Consider the following 19,950-nt stretch of genomic DNA (forward strand, 5'->3'; position numbering starts at 1 on the left):
AGAAGAAGAAGAAGAAGAAATGGAAGGATCGTGAAAGCATTAGCATAGGATGAGGGTTACAAAATAACTAGGCGTATTGGAAGCAGATAACATCTTGAATGGAAAAATCAAAGCGTCAGTGCAAAAGGAATACATCCGGAAAATATTCAAATCAAAACTGAATTTGACCAAGTTGCTAAATTAATCCACTGGTCATTATGTAAAAAAATACGACTTGCCTGTATCCGAAAAATCATGGGAGCACAAAGTGGAAAAAGTTATAGAAAATGAGAAGGTGAAGATCTTGTGGGACTTTGGAATACAGACGGATCGTCACTTGGAACACGACACACCAGATATCACAGTTGTCGAAAACCGAAACGTACAATTTATTTATTTATTTATTTTTTATTTATTTTTGTCACAACAGTATACACAAACAATTGTCATAGATAAAACAACATGTCTTGAAGAAAATATATATATATATATATATATATATATATATATATATATATATATATATATATATATATATATAAGTAAAAAATATGTATCAACTATATTAATTTGATATAATGAAGGGAACAATAGGACAGGAACGGTAGGCACTATTGTGCTCTTATGCACGCCCCTTAACATTGACATCATGGTACCAGGAGATGCCAGAGTCGAAGAAAAAGAACCGGGAAAAATCATGAAATATCGCGATCTGGCCATCGAAACTACACGGCTATGGATGAAACACGTCACAGTGATGCTCATTGTCATCGGGGCACTTGGTACCATGTCCAAGAATTTTATAAGATACATCAACAAAATGCAGCTTCCTGCAAAAACACCAGCAGAATTGCAAAAAAACTGTGCTATTTGGAACATCGTACATCTTAAGAAGGTCCTTGGTTGATACCTAGGATGCTGGCAGCAACCCAGATCAACCATCAGCACCAATCAATGGTATTTGTGATGCATTTTTAAATGTTCAGTTGACTGAGTTTCATGTTTAATGAATAAAAGAAATAACAGTAATACAGAAACTCACTTGTTTGGACTTTAGCGCCAATAGGTTTTCACAGAAGAAAACCAGGAAGCTCCTTAAGCCATGGTGGCTAATAAAATCTTTGCAGGTGGCCCCAAGGGCATCCAACTCGGAGAAACGTCGGAACCAGCAACTGAAGTCCATTGTTGTGAACGTTCTAGAAGAGTTACGACAATGGATCGTGCCGCCATGACTTGGCTCTCCTAGGTTCTGCAAGCTGACATGTGTCCTCCTGCTTTGCAAATACAGGTAGACCTCAAACATTCAGCCCAAAATTTAGGTTGCTAAGTGAGAAATTTGTTGAGTGAGTTTCGCCCCGTGTTATGTACCACCGTTGTTAAACGAACCACGGCGGTTGTGAAGTTAGTCACACAGTGGCTCAGAGAACCTGGCTTCCCCCATGGATTTTGCTCGCCGGAAGGTCGGAAACGGAGATCGCGTGGCTGCGACCGTCGTAAATACAAGTCGGTTGAATTTTGATCACCTTTACATGGTTGTCAGGGTGAAAAATAGCCCCAAGTCACCATTTTTTCGAACTTCGGACGGTCACTAAACGAAGTCAAATGACCACAAAGACGGTTGTTAAGCGAACCTGGTTTCCCCATCGACTTTCTGAGGAGGTCGCAAAAGGCACAGCAACCGTCGTTAAGTAGGAGCCAGTGGCTGAGCATCTGAAATTTTGAAATTTACATTCCTAAGTGTGACATTCATTAAGTGAGTTTTGCCCCATTTTGCGACCTTCCTTGCCCCCGTCGGTAAGTGAATCTCAACGGGTGTTAAAAGTTAGCAAAGCGGTTATTAAGTGAATCAGGCTTCCCGGTTGATTTTGCTCATCAGGTCGCAAAAGGGGGGAGTCACGTGACCCCGGGACACAGCGACCGTCGTAAATATGAGTCGGTTGCTAAGCGAGGGATGCGGCAACAGTCATAACTGTGAAAAACACCCCTAAGTCGTTTTTTTCAGTGCCGTTATAACTCTGAATGGTGTTAAGGTGAGGACTGCCTGCATTTTAATGTTTATTTGTTGATTACAGATATACAGTATAAGCAATAAAGCAACAAAGCTTTGACATTGGTACAATAGGATAATACAAGCGACACTTGGTGCCACAAAACTACAATTCCCGCGATGCAACGCTCGTCACGTGTCAACGAGGCCCCGCCCACCAAACGCTGCGCCTGCGCAGAAGCGCCTAGCCGACCGCTGCTTCCGTCGCAGGAAACTACGCATGCGCGCGAAGCGAACGAAGCGGAAAAGAGCGAGCCCCGCGGACCCCGCCTCGACTCTTGCGCCTGCGCACGGGAGGATGAAGCTGTTGGAGAAATTGCCGGCGGCTGAGACGGCGAAGGTGAGGACGGAATGGGGCTTTATTACAGTCGGATGGCCTATCGGGGTTTCCGCATTTAGAGGGGCGTTCACTTTGCCCCGGTCCCGGCATCGAACGCTCGACGCTGGCTGCCCATGCGCAGAACGGTTCGCGCATGTATCTCATATGTGCGCATGCGCGAGCGCTGGGTTTTGTGCACATGCGTAGTAGCATCCTTACTGAATTGAAGAGCAAGAGTTGGAGGGGACCTTGGAGGTCATCCAGTCCAACCCCCTATTTGCATCTCTTTTTTTTTTTCCCTTTTGGAGAGATGCAACCAACTCTCCAATTTTCTCTTTTTTTCCAGCGATTTTCTGTTCTAACAGTTTTGTGGACAACTGTCAAAAAACTCTGGAGGAGCCTGTTTTTATGTTTAATTACTAATTATTAATTAATAATAATAAATTAATTAATTAATAAGTAAGGAGCGGCTCAGGAGCGGCCACCTCGTTGATTTAAAAGTTACCCAACCCTGAACGATAAAAATAAATTTTGCTGTTTGTTCCTTAATATGGTCAGACTTGACTCGTGCCCTGCGGGTAGTCCTCGACATACGACTGCAGTGGAGCCCAAAATTTCTGTTGCTAAGTGAAACATTTAAGTGAATTTTTCCGCCCCCCCTCCCGTTCTATCACCGTTCTTGCCACTTTCGTTAAGCGAATCAATGCCGCCGTTAAGCGAGTAACCTGGTTGTTAAGTGAATCGGGCTTCCCCGTTGACTCGGCTCGTCATAAATACGAGTCCGTTGCCAAGCGGCCAAATTTTGGGTCACAAGTATCCGCAATTGTCCCTTTTTTTTTCCAGTCCCCGTTGTAACTCCGAACGGTCACTAAACGAACAGCTGTAAGTCAAGGACGACCCTGTACATCCCGCTGAGTCGTGGCCCTTCAGGAAACCATGTCTTGATTTATGCTTCGTTTCTTGCAGTTCTTCCACAAGGTCATCGATGGGCTATGTGGCCACGTTTCCCCCCGGTATCGTGACTACGACGCTATTTGGAATTTAACGGAATGGATGGAGGTGCTCGAACAAACGGCGTCGTATTTCAGGGAAACGATTGGAAAAGATCTTTCTGAGGAAGAGGTAGAATTTTTTTTTTTAAAAAAAAGAGGGACTCGATTCTGCTGGTTAACTCAAAATTTATTTCATAGAAAAGAAAAGCGTTTTAAGATAATTATAAGCAAAGCTTGGCTTATGGAGCAGAACTTGGCTGGGTTTAGATTTATGCGTAAAATGTGTTTACAGATTAGATTAGATTAGATTAGATTAGATTAGATTAGATTAGATTAGATTAGATTAGATTAGATTAGATTAGATTAGATTAGATTAGATTAGATTAGATAAACAGATTTGGAAGGGACCTTGTAGGTCATCTAGTCCAACCCCTCTCCTCCCAGCAGGAGACCCTATATACCATTTCTGACAGAGGGCAGTCCAGTCTCTTCTTGAAAGGCTCCAGGGATGAAGCTCCCACAACTTTTGAAGGCAACTTCTGTTCCATCGGTTGATTGCTTTCAATGTCAGGAAATTTCTCCTTATTTCCATGTTGAATCTCTCCTTGTTCAGTTTCCATCCATTATTCCTTGTCTGGCCTCCAAAACTGGGTTAGTTTTTTTAAGTTATGGGTTTTTAATGGGTTTTATCTCCAAATTTTAATTGTGGCCAATTTAATAAGTTTTTTAAATTGTATTTTAATTGTATTTATAGTGTATTGTGTGTTTTTACTTGGCTGTGAACCGCCCTGAGTCCTTCGGGAGAAGGGCGGTGTACAAATTTAAATAATAAATAAATAAATAAATAAAGGTGCTTTGGAAAATAGCTTGACCACCTTCCTCCTCTCTGGGGCAGCCCCTCAAATATTGGAAAACTGCTATTACATCTCCCCTGGTCCTTCTCTTCACTAGACTAGCCATGCCCAGTTCCTGCAACCGTTCATCATATGTTTGAGCCTCCAGTCCCCTCATCATCCTGGTTGCTCTTCTCTGCACTCTTTCTAGAGTCTCAATATCTTTTTTATAGTGTGGTGACCAAAACTGGATGCAGAACTCTAGGTGTGGCCTTACTAAGGCTTTATAGAGTGGTATTAGTACCTCCCTTGATCTTGATTGTATCCCTCCGTTAATGCAGTTTAGGAGTGCATTGGCTTTTTTTGGGCTGCCGCCACACACAGCCGGCTCCTCCGTGTGCAATGTTTCAGTTCAGTTATTTATTTATCGATTAGCCCTTGGGTCATATCAAAATGCAAAGTTCCAGAAACAAATTATTTCTAAAATTGGATAAAAGCCATTTAAAACGGAACAACAAAAATGCAATTTAAAATGGAATGGGAATAAAATACAGTCTAAAATGAAATTGGAACGTGCCTGTTTAAAAGTGGCTGATTTCATTCCGTTCAGATTATATAGATTTTTGAAACGTGTTTGTTCTTCTTTTGCTTGAAAGGGAAGGCCTCTTTCAGCGGAGAATTCTCTTTCTGGAACTCTCTCTCTGAATAAAAAGAATTAAATAACCAACTTTCCGGAGAGAGGCTGCCAGAGACGTAAGAATAAACACGCAAATATAAATATGTAATATTGATTGTCGATTTTTAATTTTTATGATGGTGACAGCGACCCTGGGGTGTGTGTGTGTCATGTGATCTCCTTTGGCGACCTTCTGAGGCAAAATCAAGTGAATCAAGATTCATTTAACAACCGGATCACTAACTTATCAACTGGCGTGATTCACTTAACAACGGCGGCATTGTTTTCTTTCTTTTTCTTCGTAGGCTGTTCTGCCGTTGGCGGAATTAAATCCCGACACGCAAAGAGCAGCACGGACTTGCTTGAAAGCCAGAAAACCTGATATCAGGCAAGCCCTGGTTGGAAAAACAAATGCTATTTGTTCTTCCCAGCTCCTGAATTTTGACTGGCAGCTCAAGGTTAGAGGCCAACCTGCTCGTTCTTGTCTGCATCATATTTTTAGGAATCCTGAACCTGAGCACCTGAGAGATGGGAGATCAGTTGAGGACTGACAGGTTAAAAGCTCCTGAGTTTACCATTCTTAAACTCAAAGAAAAAGAGGAGCTGTTAGATAGGTAGGTAGCTAGAAAGAAAGGAAGGAAGGAAGGAAGGAAGGAAGATGATAGATAGATAGATAGATAGATAGATAGATAGATAGATAGATAGATAGATAGATAGATAGATAGATAGATAGATAAGATACATGACAGACAATCGATGGGTGGATGGATGGAGATAGATAGATAGGTAGGTAGGTAGATAGATAGATGGATGGATGGATGGAGATAGATAAGATACATGACAGGCAATGGATGGATGGAGATAGATAGATGGATGGATGGACGGGTGGGTGGGTGGGTGGATGAGAGAAAGATGGATGGATGGGATAGATAGATGACAGATAGACATGATAGATGGGTGGATGGATGGACGGATGGATGGTTGGATGAGAGAAGAGATGAAAGATGGATGGGATAGAGAGAGAGAGAGATATCAGAAGATAGATAGATAGATAGATAGATAGATAGATAGATAGATAGATAGATAGATAGATATAGGCTGAATGCAAACTAGATTTCCCATTTACACGTACTCGGAGTTCCTTTCAGCTCTCATGTTATGACCTTAAAACAATTGCTAATTATTATTTTTTGTCATCTCTTCTGATTTTAAAAAAAAACCCGTCTCAATTGTGTTGTCTCTGCTTCCCTACGCAGCTCGCCCTTTCTAGCGATAAATTGTCCCTGCTGCAGATGCCGCTTTTAAACCTTGATCTGGATTTGTCTAAAGATGGGGACCTCAAATTTGTCTCTGTGGAAATGAATAAAGAAGAATTACAGGCTCTGATAAACGCATTGGAAGCGGCGAACAAGGTGGGTCTTTTTGCTTTTAACTCGCTCGACATGTTTCACTTAGCAACCTACATTTTGGAATCAGTTGCGGTCGTACATTGAGGACACTGGGAAACACTCGACTTGGCAGGAGATACTGAATATTTATTTCACCCCAAACTGAGTGATAATTTTAATTGAAATTACTTTTCTGCTCCTTTGGATCTCCCGTTTTTACACTTACGTTATCTTTGGGAGATGTTCAGGAAATCATTTGGTTTCATAAAGCCAACGAAAGCTTAAATCTTTCTCTTCGGGAAGAAAATTGGTAGCCAGTCGATAAATGTTGGAAAACGTTGGGATTTTCACACGAAAGGTTCAATCATGGCAACTGGAGCAAATTATTTGGTAAATTTATTTATTTATTAAAACGTCTTCCGGCAAAATGAAAATAACAAAAACGTCTCAGTTTTGATAAACTTAATTTATTGAACTTAATAAAACGTCCTGTTGCCATCATTTAATCTTTTTAGATAATGCTGGGAATTCCATGGTTGGAGTTTATTGATTGAGAAGATAATGCAGGCAATCATGTCGACACAATACAAGTTTAAAATATTAATAATATGTTTGAATAAGCTGTTGTCATTTAATGGTTGCCTCTCTTTTTTTCCTTCTTTGAAGGTTGTTTTGCAACTGAAATGATTCCAGATTCGGAGCCGCCCAGCGCTGAGAAAAAGAATATTTATTCTAAAATGCAAAAGGATATTATTTTTCCTGAGATGGAAAGTTCAGCACATAAAAGGAGATGAGGAATTTTAATTGCAAGCTTAGCAAGACTTTGCATTAGACCAAAATCAGTTAAGTACATTTAGGCTAAATTGCCAAAATGGGCCAAAGCTCAGATTGTTACAATATGTTTGAAAAGTTTTGAAGAAATGAAGGCGCTTGAAAATTCATTGGATTTCATATTACGTTAACAAACATTGCGTCAAATTGTTTAGGGCAAAAGAAAAGAAATTTCTTTCTTCTTTTTTTTTCAATTCGCTTCGGATTTGTTGAAACAATTACATATTTTGACTACTGTGGGATGGTCAGACTGGAAAGCAAAATACGTTGTTTCTAACTTGCCTAAGAACAATATTCTAGGACAAACAGTTCTGTCCACAAATACAAAGGAATGCATCTACTTAATGAACTACATCCAGTTTGAAAATGACATTAGGAACAACTCCCATTCGTGTCAAGTGGATTTATGATGTCGGAATAATAATTGTACGTGGGAGAAATCAATAAATGTTTTTGTAGCCGGGTATATCCGAAACGAATGAAACCTAAGCTATGAGGCAGGTTGCAAATTTAATACAACGTTGAATCTTATGAGGTTTAGGACAACTCGTCGCGGGGAAAAAGTTACCCTAATATCGAAGAAATGGTGGAATAGAATCATAAAAGGAAGGGTGCCAACGAAGGGGCAGAATGAAATGGGAATGATAAAAATTAAAATGCTTATTAAAAAATTATTTTAAATAATTACATTGAATTGTTTAATTGTCCTGCAGCGAGAAAGAATAGAATAGAACAGATGATAGGATAGAATAGGATATAGGATATAAAATATAGAATAATAGGACACAGAATGCAAAACAGAACAGCACAGGTACCGTATATGTGGTACCTTGCTCAATAGTAGTACCTGTGAGAGGGATCTTGGAGTCCTAGTGGATAACTATTTAAATATGAGCCAGCAGTGTGCAGCAGCTGCCAAAAAAGCCAATACATCAACAGAGGGATAGAATCAAGATCACGTGAAGTGTTAATACCACTTTATAATGCCTTGGTAAGGCCACACTTGGAATACTGCATTCAGTTTTGGTTGCCACGATGTAAAAAAGACGTGGAGACTCTAGAAAGAGTGCAGAGAAGAGTCACAAAGAGGATTAGGGGACCTGGAGGCTAAAACATATGAAGAACAATTGCAGGAACTGGGTATGTCTAGTTTAATGAAAAGAAGGACTAGGGGAGACATGATAGCAGTCTTCCAATATCTCAGGGGCTGCCACAAAGAAGAGGGAGTCAAGTTATTTTCCAAAGCACCAGAAGGCAGGACAAGAATGGATGGAAATTGATCAAGGAGAGAAGCAACCTGGAATTAAGGAGAAATTTCCTAACCGAACAATTAACCAGTGGACCAGCTTGCCACCAAAAGTTGTGAATGCTGAAAGTTTTTAAGAAGAGTTCGGACAACCATTTGTATACGGTTTCCTGCCTGAGCAGGGGGTTGGACTAGAAGACCTCCAAGGTCCCTTTCCAACTCTTATTCTGTTAATTGGAAACCCTGGGAGGTCTACACCAGGTTGCCAAAAGAACTTTTAGGAGGACTGAATGTTGTCCCCGGGAAAGTTCTTCATGACTTGTTCTCAGTCAATTTTAAGAGCTGCGTTTGAATGGGGAAGATCCCAGTTTGGGTTCATTGACCAGCATCTAACCAGTTTATCCTAAGGGGTCCATGAGTCTGGGCCACCGGATCCCCTGGAAAGAAGATCAAAGCGCGACATCCTTCTCTCGCTTTCATTTTTTGGCCTCACAAGCTTCGGATAAAATCGGCGAGATCGTGCACCACCCTGTTGATCAGCGGAAAGGATAGGATGCGATACCCGTAAAGTAAGAACATCCCATGGATGCCCTTCTCTACGTGGCTCCAGGTTACCGGCACACGGTTGTCTGTCAGCCGCCTCATGTACAACAAACCGTCATCGCGAAGGACATCATACTCGCAGGTCAGCAGGAAGGTCCGAGGGAGCTTGGAGACTACCGCATCCTCGGCGAGCAAGGGTGAACACATTTCGGTGAGCAGCACTTTAACTTCTTCGTGCAACCGAGGGTTAAAATGAGACGAGGATGGCTCTGGCGGCGTGTAGCCTCTGGCTTTGAACCGCTCCGGGATGTGGTCGGCGCTCACCCACTTCTGGTACTTCAAACGGGTGGCCTCAGGAACGTGCCTGTTCTTCAGAATACCGTCCACAAAAGAAGTGGGCTTGTTAAAGTAACAGCAGGCCAAGAAGGGGACTAGCTTACGCCACAAGAGGGGACTTCTGCGGTTCTGCTGATAGGATGGCAAGCAGAGATCCAGGCCTTGAAGCACGGGGTAGATCAACACTTGGGCGTGAACCTTGGGAAGGTCACTCCGGTCCACCAGTGACTGACAGACGTGTGTGGCCACCGCACCCCCAAAGCTGTCTCCAGAAATGATGATACGGGAGCTGTCCACCCCGTAATCTTCTGCATGTTTCATGAGGAAGACGGCCGCCTTCAGACATTCAACGTGCTGGGTTGGATAAGGGTTCTCCGGCCCAAGTCGATACCTGAAAGGAGGAGAAAATGACAGATTATGGATTCCCGATCCAATCGGGTATACTGACAAGTTCAGACTTTCCCTCGTTTTGTAATACGGTGGTGGTTGTTTTTAAATTGCCGATCGATCGACCAGTGAGAATAGCTCATGCTCATCGGCAGGCTCCTTTGGAAGCCTTTCTTTCCTTTAACAATTCTAGATCATCATTTCGTTGGTATTAGTGTCACCCTTGGCCTGCGGCGAGTTACCTGCTCCACGAATTGTCCGCGCTGCGAATTGTCCGCGTCGACTCGTCCAAGACCTACGGCAGATTAATGCGACAAGGAGATAACACTCACCCAACCATGAATACAGTCGAATTCCCCACTTTGGCAATGTACCGCAGGAATCTTTCGTAGCTATCTGAAACGAGCATTGAAGAGTTATACAATGGATGGGGGATTCCTTCCCCGAAGCCCCTCTCCCTGCTTCAGACAAGATTTGGGGGAAGGAAAGTCTGCCAGAGACCGGCTGTTGTACCAAAGACGGCTGCTGTCCACTAATCGCTATCCTATTTGTTCTCCTATTTGCTTTTGGAATCTTTTTCATTTTATACATCTCATTGAATGGACGGTGTGATACTTGGATATCATACATTTCAATACAAATAAACATAACATTATTATTCCTGATAATACGTTCCATTTTCATTTTTCATCTTTTTTAACACAAAGCTTTTACCATTGTCCTTCAGTTCTAAACCTTCTCCTACTTCTTCCATACATGGTAACATTTTAATATCTATTTTAACTATTGTTCCCCCTCTTATTTCCCATCTATATTTTAACCCTCTTTTTTTCCCCTATGTCACTCTAATATTCAAAGTCGTGATCTCTCCTTTCATTATTAAATATCTCAGCGTACACTTCTAGTTCCAGTCAAAATTGTTCCAACAATTAATATACACCTATTCATATTCATATTCTTTCCAGTCCTTTATTTCTAGTATGGATACACATGTTTTCATTAAAATACATTTTTTTCACTATCTAATCTAGGATTGTTTAATTTTAGTTCCCACTGTTAATCACAGTTTTATATCTATTGCGATAGTACCCTCACGTAACTTCTAGTTATCTAATTTACAAAGCAATTTTCCAACCTATATAATACTAATGATAATGTGCAGTATTAATATATATTCAGAAGTCATTTTTAACTCTTTTAACCCCTTATGCATCATCTCTTGCCTGTTTCCGAATTTGTAATATTATTATTATTTTTTTAACTTGCTTCCCATGTCCCTATTTGCCAGGCCTCTTGCTGAAGTCCCATCCAACATGGGTCATGTTGACAACGCTGTGGCAATATTGAAAATTGTTAAAGGTTTGGGTGCGGCTGGCCTAAAAACAGATATGGCTTGATTATAGTGTGTAAAGCAAATGAATAGATAGTGTGTAAAGCGAATGAATGGATAGATCTCTGTATCCAATGTGCACGTTTAGCAAGAGAATTTAATATTCCCTGTTTATCTCTATCTAAATATCCACCCTTCTCTTGCTTCAGCTCCCTTGCACATAAACTAGTTAGACGAGAATAACTCTTAACAGCAACATTCTAGGCCCTTCAATGTCTTCATAAATGCCTTGGAATAGAAGGGGGACTCAACAAATTTGCAGCCGACACCCCAGAAAGCAAGCTCAGGATCCAAAAAGGTCTCGTCAGACTCGGACCTTGTCAAACAACGTGACTTTTAATGTGGAGAAAAGCAAGGTTTGAGACCAAGGCAAGAAAAAAAAAACCCAAAGGGATTGAACACATAAAGAACGGCTGCAGGAATTGGGTATTAATTTTAATACCTATAGAAGAGTTTAAAACCAATGGAACCGTTTAAAATCGTAGTTGAGTCCGAATTCATTTTAAATTGCATTTTATCCAATTCCATTTTTTAAATTGCTTTTCTCACATTTGAATAATAATTTGTTTCTGGAACTCCGCACTTTGATACGGCCCGAGGGCTAATCAATAAATAAAAATATTAAGATACTTAAAAGAAGGATTGGTGCGGGTGGGGACATGATAGCAGTATTCCAGTATTTGACGGGCTGCCACAAAGAAAAGGCCGGGTCAACTTATTCTCCAAAGCGCCAGAAGGCAGGTCAAGAAACAATGGATGGAAACTAACCAAGGACAGAAGCAACCTGGAATTAAGGAGAAACTTCCTGACAGTGAGAACAATTAACCAGTGGAACCGCCTGCCACCAGAAATTGTGGGTGCTCCATTAATGGAGGTTTTTAAGGAAAGACAGGACAGCCACCTATCCAAAATGGTCTGCTTGACCAGGGGTTTGGATCAGAAGACCTCCAAGGTCCCTTGCAGCTCTATTCTGATTGATTGAGAGCTGTGTGCGCGTGTCTTTGTGGGAGAGTGAGAGACACTTTGAGTGAAGTGGAATCGCAGGCAACCTCCTGAACATCTACCCGTGCTTTAGTAGCCAACCATCTGGAAGTGGTTTGCCATTAACTGGGATGTTTTGCGGTGTCCCCGAGGTTCCCCAACCATCTTGGTTTGGCAGTCCAAGGTTGGCTTGGAATCACGCCTCCGTTTCCTTACCGAAGCTTCCGAAAACGCCAGCTCCACCGTGGCAAAAAAGCACAGCTTTCCCTTTTACAGTCGGCCCCGTTTTGGATGAGTAGATCCTCACTGGCACCCCATCAAAATTCTGGTTCCGAATGACCAGGGACGGATCCTCCCGCGGGCCGATTCCATTCGTCCACAGCCGTAAGATTTCGGGAAGACTGGACAAGCCCAGCGCCTCCAAAACAATTCCCTGTTGGCCAAACGACGGAAGAGAAGACGTTAATTTGGAGAGCTTCTGAAAGCGAGCTGTTAGTTACTAATTTGATGAGTGCTATTCTGACTAGTTATGTTGTTCTGACACAATGGCATCTTCCAGTATTTTGAGGGGCTGCTTCAAAGAAGAGGGGAAGGGTCAACTTATTCTCCAAAGCCCCTGAAGACAGGACGAGAAGCAATGGCTGGAAACTCATCAAGGAGAGAAGCAAGCTGGAATTCAGGAGAAATTTCTTAACAGTTGAGGACAGTTAACCAGTGGAACTGCTTGCCACCAGAAATCGTGGGTGCTTCATCACCGGAGGTTCTCAAGAAGAGACTGGACAATCACTTGTCTGAAATGGTCTAGGTCTTCTGCTTGAGCAGGGGGTTGGACTAGAAGACCTCCAAGGTCCCTTCCAGCTCTGTTCTGATGGATTGAAACGTCACCCAGCCAGAGACCTTCAGGTGGGGGCATTTAACTTCAACCTTAACTTTAATTTAACTTTTCCTTCAGCTTAACTTTTCCTTAGACATAGTGAGGCATGATTCTCCCAAGTTAAGGTTAATTTAAAAGAAAAAAGACTTTCGTCGCATTTCCCCCCCACCCCTCTTCTATTCAGATTTTACTACCTGGTGTAACTCAAGCCACATTTTAATGGGTCCCAACTATGCCATGGGGACGTGCCCAGTAACAACACAGCTGTGAAATGAAGGAAAAGAAAACGAAGGGAGTCCCTCTTAATTCCAACCCCCTACAAAACTTAGACAGGGAGGTGACCCGGTCAGTTTCATTGCTTTTCTTGTTCAAGAAGCCAAGGAAGGCTTTGACGGCGGGGCAGATAAATTCGGGCCAGTTCGAATCCTGTAAGGAAAGAACAAATCCACTCAATTCTCCCCCAAAATTCATGAAAAGAAAGGAAAAAAAGAAAGACTCACTAGCAGGATACCCGAAATGAGCCATGTCTGGCACACACGAAGCTTCAAGGTGTGATCGATCCCAGGAGGAAGCACGGTTTGGGCATACTGGATGACGACCGAAACCAGTAAGATGGTTGGGTAGATGGCGGTTCCGACAAGAATGCAAGCCAGGCGCTTCCAGAAAGACGTCATTGCACCTAGTCTGGGATGGGAGGATGTTGCTTGTCCTCTTAGAGACTGTGAAGAGCCCAGTGGCTGATCCATGGAAAAATAGGTTGGTATTGATAAAAGAAGGCTGGCCTTCTCCTCTCCACCCATTATAGAGACACCTACAAGAACGACCAGGAAGAGATGGAGATCTGGTGGGAGGGACCACTGGATGGATCTTATCTAACTGAGTTGTTGCGAGGCCAAAAATCTTAATCCGGTTATTATAAGGGGTTAATCCCCAACTCCCTTCTCCTTTCCTGTTGTTGCAATGGTTTTTAAGTTGGAAATGAGTCAACAGATTGTGGTTCACATATAGATATAGATATATTTTTTGGGGGGGCCAGCCTACCTCAGAGGGGATGTGAAGATCCCCCAGTTCAGGGACAGGTGTGTGGGAGCCAGATGGGAACAAAAAATACCCAACGGGCACAAAAGTTAACATTGTGGAGTGGGTGTGGCAGCCTAGAGGTACACCTCTGGCCTCAATCAGGAGGCTGTGAGTTCGATCCTAGATAGAGGCCGATATTTCTCTCTCTCTGGGCACACCAAGAATATATCTGCTAAACAAAACTCTGCCTTGGCAACAGGAAGGGCATCAGGCCATTAAAAAGAACACTCTGCTGGCTTCATTCAGTTGCCCAGACTCCACCCCGCAAGGGATTACGGGGGCCGTTAAATGATGATGACAAAAGATAACATTGTCCATTCTCTCCATCCTTCTCCTCACCACCCATTACGGAGACTCCTAAGCGAAGGACCAGGCAGTGAGGAAGGTCTGAGGGATGGATCCTGGACTTCCTATAACAGGATCATTTCCAATCAGGAAATCCAGTTGGAAAGAGGAGCAGTTCTCCTCTTGTGCATGGATTCTTCAGACTTTTGTCTGTGGGCCAACATCTTCTCAGTTATTCTTCCATCAGCTGGATGCCAAAAATCTACCGCAATTATTATAAGGATTTACCAAGTAATCCCCAATGTTTGGCTCCTTTCCTGATGTTGCAATGGTGCTAGGATTGGAAAGAGTCAGCTGATGATGGGGTCATACGTGGAGATATTTTTCGGGCCCTGAGCAGCCTTACCCCAAAAGAGATGGGAAGAGCCCCCCCCCTCCAGTTCAGCAATAGGCGTGTCAGATCCAGATGGGAACGAAAACACCCAACAGGTATGAAAGGTAACATTCTCCATTCTCTCATCCGTCAGCAAAGATGGACGTCCCACACTGGCCGGGTGGGCGAGATCGGTGCCTCCTTTGCCAGATAAGGAAGCTATGAGCAATTGGATGTCATCGGTTCGCCATCACGGGCCTAGACCATTTCAGATAAAAGGATTGTCCAATCTCTTCTTGAAGACCTCCGATGATGGGAGCACCCGCAGCTTCTAGTGGCAAGCCGTTCCCCTGGTTAATTGAGGAAATCCCTCCTTCGTCCCAGGTTGCTTCTCTCTCCTTGATGAGTTTCCATCCTGCCTTCTGATGCTTTGGAAAACAGGTTGACCCTCCTCCTCCCCCCACCTATCCCCCCATCCCCATCTTCTTTGGGGCAGCCTCTGAGATATTGGAGCATTATTAAGAAAAGGAAGAATTTGTCCCAGGAGTAATGATAGGGTTGGTGTAGACAAGAAGGGTTAATCGCAGTCATATCCTGCAATCCTCATTCCGGATGGAGGGGCTGATAGGATCAGAGAATGCCGCGCTCGTTGATATCAGCACCCCGTGCGAGATCTTTGTCGGGATGGGCGGCTGAGGCAGGTGCTAATTTTGAGGTCGTGTGGTTTTCCTTCTGCATACCACAGAAATCATGATCAGCTTTGCAAACCTCAGGAACGCACAGTGGTGGCTGCAACGTCTCCTGTATTGATGGCCCAGATTGATACGGTCGCCAAGCCATGAAATCAGAAATAGGGATCAAAACTATTAAAGAGGAAACCATCAAGAGCCGTGGTGGCGCAGCGGTTAGGGAGTGCAGGGTGGCAGGCTTGCCCTTCCCATTGCCAGCAGCTCGATCCTGACCGGCTCAAGGTTGACTCAGCCTTCCGTCCTTTTAAAGTCGGTAAATGAGGACCCAGATTGTTGCAGGATGTGGGGGAGGGAGGAGATGCTGAAACTGCTTAGAGAGGGCTGTGAAGCGCTGTGAAGCGGTATATAAGTCTAAGGGCTATTCTGTTCTGTTCTAGTTTATTTTATATATATTTTTTAATTTTTTATTTGATTTTGTCACAACAGTATATACAATCATCAACATAAACAATAATTCATCATGAGAGGAAAAAGTATATATAAGTAAAAGTAAAAAAGTATGCACATAATACTATAATGAAGAGAACAATAGGACAGGAACGGTAGGCACTTTTGTGCTCTTATGCACGCCCCTTATAATATAGAATAGGATAGAATTTTATTCTATCCTATATTGTATTCTACTCTATATTTTCTGTCCTATTTTCTATCTATTCTTATTCTATTCTCTATTTCCTATTCTACTCTATTCTATTCTATTCTACTCTATTCTATTCTATTCTATTCTAAATTTTATTACTATTTTCTATTATTTTCCGTTTTCTATTTTCTATTTTCTATTTATTTTCTATTTTCTATTCTCTATTCTCTATTCTATTCTATTCTATTCTATTCTAAATTTTATTACTATTTTCTATTATTTTCCGTTTTCTATTTTCTATTTTCTATTTATTTTCTATTTTCTATTTTCTATTTTCTATTTTCTATTTTCTATTTTTTTCTATTTTCTATTTTCTATTCTATTCTATTCTATTCTAAATTTTATTACTATTTTCTATTTTCTATTTTCTATTTATTTTCTATTTTCTATTTTCTATTTTCTATTTTCTATTTTCTATTTTTTTCTATTTTCTATTTTCTATTCTATTCTATTCTATTCTATTCTATTCTACTCTACTCCATTCCATTCCATTCCATTCCATTCCATTCCATTCCATTCCATTCCATTCCATGTTTTTTATTCCATTCTATTTCATATCTATTCTTATTCTATTTTCTCTTCTCTTCTGGTGCTTTGGAAAATAAGTTGATCCCCTCCTCAAATACTGGAAGACTGCTATCATGTCACCTGGCACAGATCAGGTCACCTGGAAGTAAGTAAGAATTTTGTGATCATGAGAACAATCCACCAATACAACAGCTTGCCTGGAGCTCCATTCGTGCGAGTGGCGGGGGTGGCACACACGCCACTCACACAAATGGAGTTGTGCGTGAGTGCCTCCCACTCACACACACACACACACACACACACCAGGCAAAGTCACCAAGCAGGAAAGACGAACAGAGCAGAAGAAGGTGGACGTTGGGTTTCTAGAAGCGTTCGAGGAATTGGATGGTACTTTTGAGACTCCTCCTCGTCCCGGGAAACTCCAGTGGCCCAAATCCTAACAGCAAGGTGATCCCGTGGAATCCGTCCTCCAGGTGATGCCAGGTGACGGGCACCCCGTTGTCTTCCAGCCGTTTCTTGTACAGCCAGCCGTCGTCTCGGAAAACGTCGTATTCGCAGGTCAAAAGGAACGTCTCTGGAAACCGTCGGAGGACGGCGTCTTCCATCAGGAGTGGCGAAAACATGGGATCAAAAGCTCTCTCGCATTCTTTGAAGAGGTCTTCTGAAAACCGACCAGGTACAAAAGGGACGTAACCCCGGACTTTAAATTCTTCCGGAATAAGTTCGGCGCTGATCCATTTCTGGTACTTGGCCCTGAGATGTTCCGGAACGTGAGCGTTGGCCATCACTCCATCGACGTCGGAGGACTTTCCGGTGAGATAAAACTTGCCAAAACGGATCATATCTCTCATGAGTAAGAGGGGCACTGACTGGTTTTGCTGGTAAGATGGCAGGTTGAAATCCACAACTTGGAGGTAAGGGTAGATTAGCACGTGGGCCCTGACCTGGGGCAGGTCCTTCCTGAACACAAGTTGTTGAGAAATGGCCGCCACGACGGAGCCTCCACTGCTGTCGCCACCCAACACGATCCGCTGAGGGTCCACGCCGAAGTCCTGCGCGTACTCCAGGAAGTACGATACGGCCGCGTAGCAGCTGCGTTGTTGAGCTGGGTAGGGGTGTTCTGGTGCCAAGGGATACCTAAGGCAACAGGGAGTCAAAAAGAAGTCTTTAAAATACATTGGCATTCCTATTTATCATCACCATCATCATAGGGCCTCATGTGGCTCAACAGGCTAATGCAGTCTGTTATTAACACAGCTGCCTGCAATTACTGCAGGTTCGAGTCCCACCAGGCCCAAGGTTGACTCAGCCTTCCATCCTTTATAAGGTAGGTAAAATGAGGACCCAGATTGTTGGGGGGGCAATAAGTTGACTTTGTATATAATATATAAATGGATGAAGACTATTGCCTGACATAGTGTAAGCCGCCCTGAGTCTTCGGAGAAGGGCGGGATATAAATTCAATTTTTTTTAAAAAAAAAATCATCATCCTCCTCCTGCTCCTCCTTACCCGATAGATACGACCACGGTGGCACTTTCCTGGGCAAAGAAACGGCACAGCCTTTCGTAGCTTTCTGAAATATTAAATATATATATATATATATATTTTAACAGAAAACTGAATGCATCCATTTTTTCGCATTTAGCCCGAACATTTCTCTGTCCCCTTGGTCGATCAATCAAATCAAATTAAAAAAATCATCCCCCTCCTCCTCCTCCTCCTTACCCGATAGATACGACCACGGTGGCACTTTCCTGGGCAAAGAAACGGCACAGCCTTTCGTAGCTTTCTGAAATATTAAATATATATATATATATATATATATATATTTTAACAGAAAACTGAATGCATCCATTTTTTCGCATTTAGCCCGAACATTTCTCTGTCCCCTTGGTCGATCAATCAAATCAAATTAAAAAAAAAATCAAATTCATTACAGCCAAAGATGAGACTTAATTTTCTGGTTGGGTCTTATTTTGGGGAAACAGGTTATATATATATTTGCCGTCGCGTTCCAAAAACAAGGGGAGCACCGGGGGGGGAGGTCTCGCATGTGTGTGCCCACACCCATAATTCAATGCCCTCTGCCCCCCCACACATGTGTACGACCCTCCGTGCTCCCCACGCATGCTTGCACAGCCCCCCCCCTCCTCCCTGTGCCCCGTTTTGGGTCTACCAGGCCTACCTGAAGCCTCCAGAGGCCAAAAATGGCCCATTTCCCAACTTCCAGTGGGCCCAGTAGGCCCATTTTTCACCCTCTCCAGGCTCCAGAGCCTTTCTTGGAGCCTGGGGAGGGCGAAAATCCCCTCCTCCACCCTACCAGAGGCCCTCCGTAAAAAAGACCGTTTCCTGACTTCCGGTGGGCCCGGTAAGCCTGTTTTTCACACACCCAGGCTCCAGAGCCTTTCTTGGAGTCTGGGGAGGGCAAAAAAGGCCTCCCCTACCCCTGGCTGAAAACCCCCTCCCAAAATCTCTCTGTGAGCCCTGTACTTATCTGGCATCCAAAATGGGCTGCGTGGAGACTCCTGGGAGGGGAGGGGCATCGTGGACGGGGCCAGCCGAAAATCAGCTGGCCGGCGCATGCGTGCGCGCTGGAGCTGAGCTAGGGCAAGGGCTCGCGTGCCCGCAGATATGGCTCCGCGTGCCATCGTGCCATAGGTTCGCCATCATGGGTATATATAATATTAATAGAAGTAAGGAGAAATTTCCTAACCGTGAGAACCAGTGGAAAAGCTTGGAGAACTTACTGAGGCTTCCAAAAAGGCCCGCTCCTCCGTGAATCCACACAAGTCCTCGTCTCTTCTCGGGATTTGATGTTTTGCACCGATAGAGCCTCACGGGCACGGTGTCGAAAAGCATTTCCTTGATGCTCAGGTCACAGGGCCCCACTAAAAATATTCCATCTACCAGGAACTTCACTACTGCAAATTCACGGCAGATGTCCAGTTTTTCCAGGGTCGAATCCTGCTCGGTGCAAAAATTAAGGAAGAAACCACTTGGAGAGATCCAGAGAAACGCCACCAAAGAATAGTTCAATCAGAATAGAGCTGGAAGGGACCTTAGAGGTCTTCTAGTCCAACCCCCTGCACAAAGCAGGAGACCCTAGACTATTCCAATCGACTAGAATAAAGCAGGAAAGGACCTTAAAGGTCTTCTAGTCTGTAAGCCGCCTTTGAGTCGACATGTGCGAATGGCCGGCAAATACAAATTCCACAAAACAAACATACAAACTGAAGATAGAATCCAAGGACTCACCAGTCTGAGGACAATACCAATGGACAGATAGAGTAGCTGAAGTTTTACCTCCTGGCGGATTCCTGGCGGGATATACATCTTGGTAAAATCGTCATAAAGGATCCACCCGAGAATTAAAAATGGGACCGAAATGCAGAAATAAAATATCAGACTCCACAACTCTTGGCCAAGAATTTCCATGCTGGAAAGATCCTGAAACCAGAGTTGGAATATCTCT

General features: G+C 43.2%; 3 protein-coding genes across 4 annotated transcripts; 1 reads left to right on the forward strand and 2 right to left on the reverse strand.

The window, feature by feature from the left end:
• The first annotated feature begins 2,224 nt into the window (after positions 1 to 2,224).
• COMMD8 (COMM domain containing 8) lies at positions 2,225 to 10,559 on the forward strand. Its single transcript, XM_058161329.1, has 5 exons — positions 2,225 to 2,366; positions 3,312 to 3,467; positions 5,152 to 5,304; positions 6,103 to 6,258; positions 6,901 to 10,559. The coding sequence occupies exons 1-5, from the start codon at positions 2,247 to 2,249 to the stop codon at positions 6,919 to 6,921; spliced, it is 606 nt and encodes a 201-aa protein (XP_058017312.1). The 5' UTR covers positions 2,225 to 2,246; the 3' UTR covers positions 6,922 to 10,559.
• On the reverse strand, positions 8,801 to 13,556 carry LOC131187126 (arylacetamide deacetylase-like 4). Its single transcript, XM_058161328.1, has 4 exons — positions 13,323 to 13,556; positions 12,165 to 12,381; positions 9,910 to 9,973; positions 8,801 to 9,581 (listed from the first exon to the last, which is right to left on the reverse strand). The coding sequence occupies exons 1-4, from the start codon at positions 13,494 to 13,496 to the stop codon at positions 8,801 to 8,803; spliced, it is 1,236 nt and encodes a 411-aa protein (XP_058017311.1). The 5' UTR covers positions 13,497 to 13,556.
• A 2,938-nt stretch (positions 13,557 to 16,494) lies between these two features.
• LOC131187044 (arylacetamide deacetylase-like 4) lies at positions 16,495 to 19,669 on the reverse strand. 2 transcript variants are annotated; one of them, XM_058161157.1, is made up of 3 exons: positions 19,226 to 19,669; positions 17,988 to 18,051; positions 16,495 to 17,614 (listed from the first exon to the last, which is right to left on the reverse strand). In XM_058161157.1, exons 1-3 carry the CDS (start codon positions 19,335 to 19,337, stop codon positions 16,840 to 16,842), a joined length of 951 nt encoding a protein of 316 aa, XP_058017140.1. In that variant the 5' UTR covers positions 19,338 to 19,669; the 3' UTR covers positions 16,495 to 16,839. The 2 variants fall into 2 exon arrangements, 1 of the variants encoding a protein (XP_058017140.1); XR_009152474.1 differs by lacking the exons at positions 16,495 to 17,614; positions 17,988 to 18,051 and adding an exon at positions 18,201 to 18,267 and having other exon boundaries at positions 19,226 to 19,335.
• Between the last annotated feature and the right edge of the window lie 281 nt (positions 19,670 to 19,950).

The sequence above is a fragment of the Ahaetulla prasina genome, chromosome 18, assembly GCF_028640845.1.
Source record: "Ahaetulla prasina isolate Xishuangbanna chromosome 18, ASM2864084v1, whole genome shotgun sequence".
NCBI lineage: Eukaryota > Metazoa > Chordata > Lepidosauria > Squamata > Colubridae > Ahaetulla > Ahaetulla prasina.

Coding starts and splice junctions, on each gene's coding strand:
- LOC131187044 (XM_058161157.1), bottom strand. CDS start 19,337: ATGCTTTTCGACACCGTGCCCGTGAGGCTCTATCGGTGCAAAACATCA. Junction 18,052..19,225: donor GGGCCTTTTTGGAAGCCTCA/GTAAGTTCTCCA, acceptor TTAATATTTCAG/AAAGCTACGAAAGGCTGTGC. Junction 17,615..17,987: donor ACCGTGGTCGTATCTATCGG/GTAAGGAGGAGC, acceptor CTGTTGCCTTAG/GTATCCCTTGGCACCAGAAC.
- COMMD8 (XM_058161329.1), top strand. CDS start 2,247: ATGCGCGCGAAGCGAACGAAGCGGAAAAGAGCGAGCCCCGCGGACCCC. Junction 2,367..3,311: donor CGGCGGCTGAGACGGCGAAG/GTGAGGACGGAA, acceptor CGTTTCTTGCAG/TTCTTCCACAAGGTCATCGA. Junction 3,468..5,151: donor AAGATCTTTCTGAGGAAGAG/GTAGAATTTTTT, acceptor TTTTCTTCGTAG/GCTGTTCTGCCGTTGGCGGA.
- LOC131187126 (XM_058161328.1), bottom strand. CDS start 13,496: ATGACGTCTTTCTGGAAGCGCCTGGCTTGCATTCTTGTCGGAACCGCC. Junction 9,974..12,164: donor TGGCGTTTTCGGAAGCTTCG/GTAAGGAAACGG, acceptor TGCTCGTTTCAG/ATAGCTACGAAAGATTCCTG. Junction 9,582..9,909: donor TCGACTGTATTCATGGTTGG/GTGAGTGTTATC, acceptor TCCTCCTTTCAG/GTATCGACTTGGGCCGGAGA.